This window comes from Bemisia tabaci, chromosome 2 (assembly GCF_918797505.1).
Source record: "Bemisia tabaci chromosome 2, PGI_BMITA_v3".
Classification (NCBI taxonomy): domain Eukaryota; kingdom Metazoa; phylum Arthropoda; class Insecta; order Hemiptera; family Aleyrodidae; genus Bemisia; species Bemisia tabaci.
This window is the reverse complement of record NC_092794.1, coordinates 63872180-63881601: the sequence shown is the minus strand read 5'-3', so window position 1 is coordinate 63881601 and position 9422 is coordinate 63872180. Positions and strand designations below refer to the sequence as shown.

The following is a 9422-nucleotide window of genomic DNA, read 5'->3' as shown; positions in this document are numbered from 1 at the left end:
CTCAAGATGTCGATTATCCCTCGGAGAGATTTGTTATCCTGCAAGTGTAAGTTCTTTATGTCTCTCAGTTGCCAGCAAATTTACCTCGCTCATGGCTGGTCGCACGGGAAGAAAAGGAAATCTGCTGAGTGACAGAGTATCTATTCTGGGGGAGTTATGGTGCCATTAAATATGAGATCTCGATATAAGTTAATAATACATCCCACAGAAAAATCAGACATCAAATTGATAAAAAGAAAAAAATCCAGTAAGAACACAGCCGAAAATAGGAGAGACGTATTTGGGCCTCGTTTTTAGCGTGCCTTACATATTTATTTACATGTAGGCACGCTTTGATTTCGTTTTGATGTAGAGTGTGAAATCAGTTAGGCGCTCTTGATCCTTTGCGTGGTTTATACGATTGATTGAAGGGAAAACATGGAGCGTTTTTGCAATGATTCAGAAACTCGAGCCACGTAAAATTAATCTGGGTTTAATCAAAAGAAAAAAGAACGAACAATCAAAAAAGGTTAAAAAGTGGTTATAATATACTGACTACAACCACTAATTCAATTTTAAAAATGTTAAAAGATTCTACAAAGTGGCAGAACTTCTAAATAATAACTTATTTCTTTTTACAATAACCTAACTGTTTTTGAACTAAAAAGAGACACGAAAAAATAACACTCGTACCATAAGATTTGGCACAAAACCCATTCAAAAATATAGAAATCAGGTCTGGCTGTACGCAAAATCAAAGGAAATTTCGACCTGATATTTTCGTTCTGTTTTCTTTATTATTTTAAATTCATCCAAATAAAATAAAAAAATAAATCCAAATTTCTGAATCCCTACAATCTGCAATAATTAAGATCAGAAGCAGACTGACTCCTCGAAGCGACCGGGGAAAATTATATTTCCACCGAAAAACACACAGGATTGCAACAAACTCTGTAATTCTGTGATCCTAGGATTGCAAGCTCGCAATGTACATTGTTCAGAAATTGTGTACACCGGAATAGGTTCGACACTGAGCAAATAAAGCTTTTCAACGACTTGAGCGCGCACCGTGGTATACGCGCAATGCATGAAGTATCCTGCAGACTTGTAAGGCGCTATACTATGCGTCATGCGCACCGTGCTGTACGCGCAATGCATGAAGTATCCTGCGGTCTTGTAAGGCGCTACTAGACGTTCCGCGCCGGCCGCACTGTGTATGATGTGATTATTCAAACTTGCGGCATCTGCGGTTTTCAACTTATGATTTTGAAGTTTTTGTAAAGTTTGTAGGAATTATTGTCATTTCAAATGATAAAACATTACATAAAACCCAACTAATTTTCTTCTCCTCATTTACATATTTTTATAAATAATTGTAAATAAAAGCATGCAAGTGAAGCGACTTTTACGTGTAGGCTCTTTCGTTGCCCAGCAATGTAATGGCGTGATCATTTGATTACATTTTGCTTTTTGAAACTACAATTTCTGGCTTATCTATAAAAACTCTTGTGTGCATAAGGAAACTAACGGTACTTATACGTTATTTCTAAAAGAAGTCAGAAATTGTGTTTTCTAATTGCAAAACGACGTTAATTTGATCAATGAACCCTTTCGAGGCGTAGGGTATGAACACGATTAAGCGGAGGGTATGGATCCGATAAAAAGTAAAAACGTGAATTTATCGAAAAACTCGTAAATCGATCGATTCGACACCGGTCTTTTAATAATATGTCGGTTGAATCGATGTCGATCGGTTCACGGCCATCGGTAAAACGGTAAAACTTTGAAAGTTTATTATTGTAACTTTTCCTGCCGATTTTCCTCTCTCAAATCTATTGTCACTATTTTCATAAGGAGTATATAATTATGATCTCATTTTACAGTTGGTTCCATAATTAATAATATACATATGTGACTTTTAAGTGTTAGTTCATTTTTGAGTCACTGAAAATAAAATAAAAGACCAATTTCACCTTATATGCAGCATAGAGTTGAGCATTGCGAGTTCACTACGCCTCATGACATCGCGCCTTCAATTTTGTAGATGCAACACGGACATCCATCAAGCACGAATAATAGTTGTATATGTACACCGTCATCAACGCGGGTCCTTTTCCCTACTCTATATTTCCATGTTATGTTGGTTCTATCTATCTTATTTGTAGTAGTGATGCGTGAACAACACAGTCGAAGATGGGGAAGACGTAATCGGGCCACGTTTTTTACTCAATTCCCGAATCTGACCACATTGGCAGCATGTAGAGCGGAGCATATGAGGTCCGTATGAGGTAGAATCGTATGAGATTTTGGAAAAGCTACTCTGGTGTCGAAATATTTATATCGCGATTTTTTCTCTCTATTTGAGAATTTCAAGTCTCTCAACAGTTTTTTCTTTAAAAATACGTGGAGACCAGTTTATGCATTAAAAAGCTAAGGGCTTAACACTGAAGGAGATATTTATACATACATCATACTTTTCTGATTTTTCCTGCAAGTCAACAGAATAGAATATTAATGCACCAGTGTTACGACGGGTGCAAAATTCGTTTCTCATTCAGTATCATTGATTCTGCAATTTGAGCTATATTCTGGAGGCGAAATAAAAGATCGTATTCGATATATCCAGTTGCGTGGCGTGAATAATCGATTATCGATATCTCGCCATTTGAAGCTATGGTAAAGAATCGAGTATCAGGGTGTTCGCAGCGAACACCTTAGTAATCGATTCTTTACCATAGCTTCAAATGGCGAGATATCGATAATCGATTATTCACGCCACGCCACTGGATATATCAAACAGGTAAGATTGTATCGATATCGATTGGTTCAACAAGTAAACATAGCCTTAAAAGTCAATTTAAAAATCTGAGGGGACGGGTCTTTTGTGATAGAATTTTGATTCTTTCGAGTACCAAATGGGGGGGGGGGGGTGAAATTGTTAGGAATTTTCTGCTTTTCAGCTTCTCCAACTTAAATCAAAAATTTTTGTTTGAGATTATATTTTACTGTTTTTATCCAAACGATACATCGAAGCACTATCGAATACGATCCATTGTATCAACAATTCGCACTCTCTGCCGAGGAGCGGGCCACCAGGGTAAAAGGATGTACGTGTGTGTGACGATATTCCAGTCTTTTGCGAAATAATTTTAAGTTTGTTTTTAAATAACTGATTCGGCCCACGTTGATTAAGGTTATTTACAGTGGCGTGGCGTGCTTTGCAATATATCGATTGATATGCCACTCAAACCTATGAAAAAAGATTGATTACCAGGGTGTTCGCAGCGAACGCTTTAGTAATCGATTCTTTACCATAGCTTCAAATGGCGAGATATCGATAATCGATCATTCACGCCACGCCACTGGTTATTTAACTACCGAGAAGTTTGAATTCACAAATCACAAATTATAATGTAAGCTACAAAATATAGTTTTTTTCTCATGATTTAATTTTGGAATTTTTGATGTATTCAACGTGTTCTGCTTAACGTTGTGATATAGGCATATGCCTTTTAGACGTGTAATTGGACCGCGTTTAGTGAGGGAACCAAGCCACACATCGACAATTGCCAATTTTAACTGGGGAATTTAATTTCTTACGAGAGAACGTTTGTGCAAACTCTTTTGAAAATTACAAGGAATTTGCTTCACACTATGCAGAAAATTCACAGATATGAAATTTGCACAAAAATCTGCACGACCGATTTCATGTAAAAAATTAAATTGCCCAATTATATTTGGCGGTAGTTAATGTAGCTTGGCTCCTTTCTGTTTTTAACGTGGTTCAATTCTTGTGTTGTTGTTGTGTGGTCCATTTGGCTGAGAGGAAAATTCGTGACCACGTTCATAGAGGGTGGGAGAGTCAGAATATGCGTAGAGAGGCGAGAAAATGTGGAGGAAGAGGGAAGGATGTTGGCAGGAGTCACCCCTTACGTCCTTTTCACTCACGAAGTCCTCCCACGGCTCACCCGCAGCACTCCATCAAAAACAAGTGAGTACCACAATTTTGATCGAAACTTATATTTTTATCACGAGTTGTAATAAGTAATGTGAGTGGTAATTATTTCACTATTAGATAACGGTTTTATAATTTATATATTTATTTATTTATTTATTTTAGGGAGTGAAAGAGATCTCTCTGGCAGCAGAGTTACTAAACGACTTTCTTTTTAAGAAAAATTAGTATTAAGTATAGATAAAAATTTAAAACATTTATGAAATTATGAAAGTACCCATCTTTAATTAACCGTCATAAAAAATCTTGTTAAAAAATATCCCTTTCACACCACTGAAGTCTAATATGAAGGTTAAGGAAGAACGTGTTTTTCTTTTTTTGAGAAGATTTTTTGAAAATTTCACTGTTTATATGACGGTAATTTATCTATGGTATGCTTAAAGATTAATGGTTGAAAGTTCTCAATTTCAGCTACGATAAGATTTTAAAGAAAGTTAAATTTATTTTTACATAAATAGTAGTTGCGTAACCAATAAAGAGTGATAAAAAGTGTTTCTGAGGGGTTGATTTCTCGTGCATAACAGGTTCTCTAAAATAACAAAAAGAGGAGCAAAATTCGTTCGATAATCAGAGAGCGAGATGAGATACGGCAGAATGCCTTCAATTATTGGGACACGCAAAATACCTTACGCGCAAGGATAGTTAAACTTCTGAACCATCATTTTACACCTCTTTTTAACCGCATATTATTTTAAATGGAGGATGCTCTCTCCACAGTACAGGCTAGTCTAATGGTATCCTATGTTGTTATAAGATAGAAGTAAGTAATCTGAAATACGCTGAAATTTGGAATGGTCTGTATAAAACACGGTATACCTATTTTATAAAACCTCAAGTGTTCAAACTATTTCCTGGTCGAGTCCTAAAAATGAATTTGCATGCACGCAGTTTTATATTTTTCTCTCTAATAGATTTTATTTGATCATACATTTTAGTTTGATCACTCCTCTTTTTTATCCATATGCTCCAAAAACATAATTTTCTAAATGACAGGTCAGGACTCTCTAAGTTTTATACTAGTAATTGCCATAGACTTAGCACGTAATCAAAATATCAAGGAGGAAGAGTCGTGTTTAAAAATTTAATAAAGAATACAATTTTTATTGAAATGTTTTTCAAGTTGTACCATCACTTATTGCTGGAAATTTAAAATAACCTGTCGTCAAAGTACCACTCACTATACTCACTACTTTTAATCTAAATTGAAGATGCAATTACTTTTCAGGCTCAAAATGCGAATCTCTTCCATAGTGCTGTGGGCATCCTTTCTAATGGTCAAATGTAGCAATGAAGAGGAGTGTGAAACATTGCCCTCGGAAATTCACATCACTAAAGGTAAACTTCATTAAAATTGGACATCAGAGCAGTGCTATACTAAAGAACAAGAAAGACTTAATAATTTAGTTATTTTTTTCTATTTTGATCGTGCAACAGCCTATTAACATCTTTCTAAAAAATACATAGGTATACAGAATTTCAGAGAAATAATCTGTGGTTCAAACTAAACCAACATCATTTATAATGCCTTAATTTTCTGCTAGAACAGTTTCTCAACTTATGGAAAATTGCAATGTAATATTTTTGTCTAACGTGTCATGAGTGACAGATTCTGCGACTTTCGTCGAGGAAAAGTATGACGAACATAATTTAGTATGAACAAAGCGACAAATGAGCTCAAATAGAGAAACATTATCAAAGAGAAGAGGGAGAACACAGAAATATATCAATCCTCTTCCCCGTAAAGGTATCCAACAGAAGATTTATTTGTGGATAGTTTGCGACCATTTCACATACTTTTTGTTATTTCAAATTTTAAAATAAGTGTCACAATTTGAGGGAAGTTAAAAATGCTTACTGATTCGAACAGCCTGCTTTTCTTGTGCAACTATTGCGATTTTATTTTTTTTTCTCTCGCAAAAAATGACCGCACAAAGTAGATTGAATAATTCCCTGATTTCTTTTTTCGTTCATGAAAATTATCACAGCTCCTACAATAACAACCACTACATTACCTTCGCAGAATTATGATTTTGTTTCAAACAGAAATGGAACAAGACGTATCGTTAAACATCTTGCTTGGCCACTAAACGCGACGCAATGCTCATAAGCGCCTAGATGTCGTGGATACAACTAACCCTGCTTACCGGATGTTTGTGTTGCATACACAAAAAATGAAGGAGTTCTATCATTCCATCGTATATCCAACCAGGGACATGCAAAGTTCCGTTTTATGCCGCACTGATGAGATTTTACCCTATAAAAGACTCAAGAGGAAGGAACAAGTACGGCAAGGAGGCACTCAATATTATCCTTTTCTCCTTAATCTCGTTTGATCTCAACAGATTTTCTAAACCACAGCTTCATAGGCTGAACCATGATAGAGCCAAAAATAGACGCCAATAGTTTTGACTGGTAAACCCAACTTTTGACATCTCATGAATAGTCCCATAATCACTGAGACCTTTATAAATGAGCCCATGAAGCTTACCTCAACTTCGAGAGTTCCACTTGAGCTTGGGAGTTCGTTTTAGAAAAAAAAAAAAAAAACCGGTGGCAAACCAAAAACAAAACAAAAACGGAAGAACTACCTTAATTGCATGCGCACGTAGCATGCAAGAATTTTAAGAGTTCCATTATCTATTAAAAATACAACTTTAAAACATACAAAATTGACCTATCCAGAATTTTAAAACTGACTGTCCCTTTATCTGTTTGCGCAGAGGAGTTCGATGAACTTGGTCGACTTCAAAGAACCTGCAATGGAGATGTAGCGGTGAGCAAGTGTGAGGGCGCCTGCAATTCCCAAGTTCAACCCAGCGTTGCCACTCCAAACGGATTCCTCAAGGTTTGTGTTCATTTCATACCCCAATCAAAGTAAATAGCTTTTTTGAAAGGGGGGGGGGGTCAGTTTTATGACATCTCAGCTCCAAAAATGTAAAATTCTCTTAAGGTAAGTGACCTCTAATAGATATAATTTTTCTTCTATCAAGACAAGCTTACATAATTATGTAAGACTAGATTTTGCGTTGTCAGGGGCTCAACTGGCTACACCATGGGGCCAAAATCCGAATCACCCTGAGAGTCTGTAAATCTTGCATTTTTTATAGTACAAGGTTCATGTTTGACAAAAATAATTTGTTTTCGTCGGTCATCTAATCCGTTTGGTTAGACTCACCGTTAATGTGGTTTGAAGGTCATCTTAACCAGAGCACAAAGAAGTGCAAGGCTGAAATTTGGATACGGTCTTTTATGTAAAAAGAGGCCGATTATCTAAAAAATTATCATGTTGCTTCGTTGCATTCGGTCTAAAAATGACATTTAAATTCGGAGAAACCATTCAAAATTGTCCATTTCGGCTTTCAAACCTCTGTTCATAAGGCAATATGTTTCATTGAGAAAATTTGATGACTTGCTGACTTGCTTCCTAAAATACAAACCTTTTACTGCTCGAGTCTCGTGAAAACCCTCAGGATAAAAAAAAGGGAAAAAATGACGTGACTTTGTATTAGGAGGAAGTTGTTTCCGACCTTTGACTGTTAATCACATGTTGCATTTGTTGCAAGGGTTGCCGTAGAACAGGTGGAACAACTTGGAAAAATATTTTTGAACGTAATTTGCACAAAATTTGAGTAAGGTTCACGTGAATGAAGCAAATAAAGCCTCAGTTTCTGCTATCTTGAATAATGTGCAAATCGACGGTGAAACTACCAAACCACGTATCTCGGTTTGCGACGTCGCAGACTTCCTGTCATACTTTATTTTTTAAATGAAAAACTACTTAACATCCAGTCTTGAAAATTTCTGTGATTTTTCCTCTTTGTGCGGAGAAAATTCCGTGAAAATTTCAAGGAATAATATTGATTTGGTCTACTTCAAAAAAATAAAATGCGAGCGTAGATTTTTAAACACCGCAAACGAGATACGTGGTTTGGTAGTTTCACCGTCGATATAATGTCCGCCATTTTTTTCTACATGAAGCCTAAGATGGCTGAGCCCATCAGCAAAAGGTTCTCCAATGATTAACACACTAGACAAATGCATGAAGACTAAAAACTGTTCTCGCTTTGATTTTAGGAATGCTTTTGCTGCAGAGAAAGTTATCTTAGGGAGAGAGTCATCACCCTCGATCACTGTTACGATCCAGATGGGATAAGGATAACTGTTGAAGGCAAGGCGACCATGGACATCAAGCTGAGAGAACCAGACCAGTGCAAGTGTTATAAGTGTGGTGATTATTCTCGATAGAATAAATTCAATACTATCCAAACATTTTCTTGAGCCCCTCAATAAGTATTCTTCTTAATTTGTACTCTTTTTATAGGATATCAATTAAACAATTTCTTAGTATTTCTTTTTCAAAATATATTTTCCTGCTCAAGCCTACATTTGAAACCAGGTTCGTGCCAAGACAGAAAGGTTTTGACTCGATCGACATGAATCGATCGAAAAATGAAAACGTGATGCGATTCAACTTTCGATGGTTTATTGGTTTTAATTATTCATAATGGTTTTAAAAAGAAGGTTTTATGGTTAGTTATATATTTATCAACGTTGGACTAAGCGTTCGTTGTCCACCATTTGTATAGTTTTATTAACCATTGTATGAGCGAAAATTTGACAAACAGCAGGCAGCGCCGCGGGTGAGGATAAATTCTCCTTAAATTTTAAAACTAATATGTAACATGGATGTGGATTTGTTGGTTTCATTGAATTAAAAAAAAATGAAGCTATGATTAAAATAAACACAAATTATTGTAACTCACTAGAAATAAAATTTACAAATAAAAATGCACGTTGTAGCTTGGAAAAAGTTACTTTAAGATGTCAGCTTAAGCTCCAGTTGTCAAATAAACTTTTCTGACAGAAATACTCGCTGCAATTTCCATGTATACTTCCTTTCAGCCAAGCGCTGTGGTAAATAGATGGTACTTTGGGTCTGAAATCGAATAATGGAAAAAATTAAACTGAAAATCACATAACTCTTTAATTGAAGCCAGAAAATTAGAGAGGCAAGGGTGTGACGCAACGTAACCTCAAATTTACGACTCGGATCTCATTGATGTTTGACATCTAAAAATCGGGTATAAAAAACTAATTTTATTATTTAAAGGTGAAAAACAGAGGATTTTTTTTCTTTCAAAAACAATATTCTCATTAAAATACACTTATTTTACAAATCAGTGTTAGACTTCAATTTTTCCTATCATCTATCTTTCATTTCATTGATGTAGGTACACACACATCATGCCCTCAAGTATGTGAACTATTATTGAGAACCACTATTTCTCTCGAAATAAGGTATCATCAAAAGAATATAAGACAAAAAAAATGTAACGTACTTGAATATGAGATCGATTAACTGTCCAATGAGACCAATGTGTGTATAAGGCGTTTCCGCAACTTCGCAAATAGCCTTCAAAATGCAAGA

At 35.7% G+C, this 9422-nt stretch overlaps 1 protein-coding gene across 1 annotated transcript; it reads left to right on the top strand.

Moving 5' to 3' along the window:
• Positions 1 to 3827: 3827 nt before the first annotated feature.
• Positions 3828 to 8276, top strand: Pburs (bursicon subunit partner of burs). The gene is made up of 4 exons (XM_019055040.2): positions 3828 to 3970; positions 5220 to 5329; positions 6715 to 6839; positions 8069 to 8276. The coding sequence occupies exons 1-4, from the start codon at positions 3849 to 3851 to the stop codon at positions 8237 to 8239; spliced, it is 528 nt and encodes a 175-aa protein (XP_018910585.1). The 5' UTR covers positions 3828 to 3848; the 3' UTR covers positions 8240 to 8276.
• Positions 8277 to 9422: the final 1146 nt, after the last annotated feature.

Excerpts from the sequence above, each read along its gene's own strand:
- Pburs (XM_019055040.2), top strand. The coding sequence starts at position 3,849 with ATGCGTAGAGAGGCGAGAAAATGTGGAGGAAGAGGGAAGGATGTTGGC. Across the intron at positions 3,971-5,219 it reads CAGCACTCCATCAAAAACAA|GCTCAAAATGCGAATCTCTT; the intron begins GTGAGTACCACA and ends ATTACTTTTCAG. Across the intron at positions 6,840-8,068 it reads CTCCAAACGGATTCCTCAAG|GAATGCTTTTGCTGCAGAGA; the intron begins GTTTGTGTTCAT and ends CTTTGATTTTAG.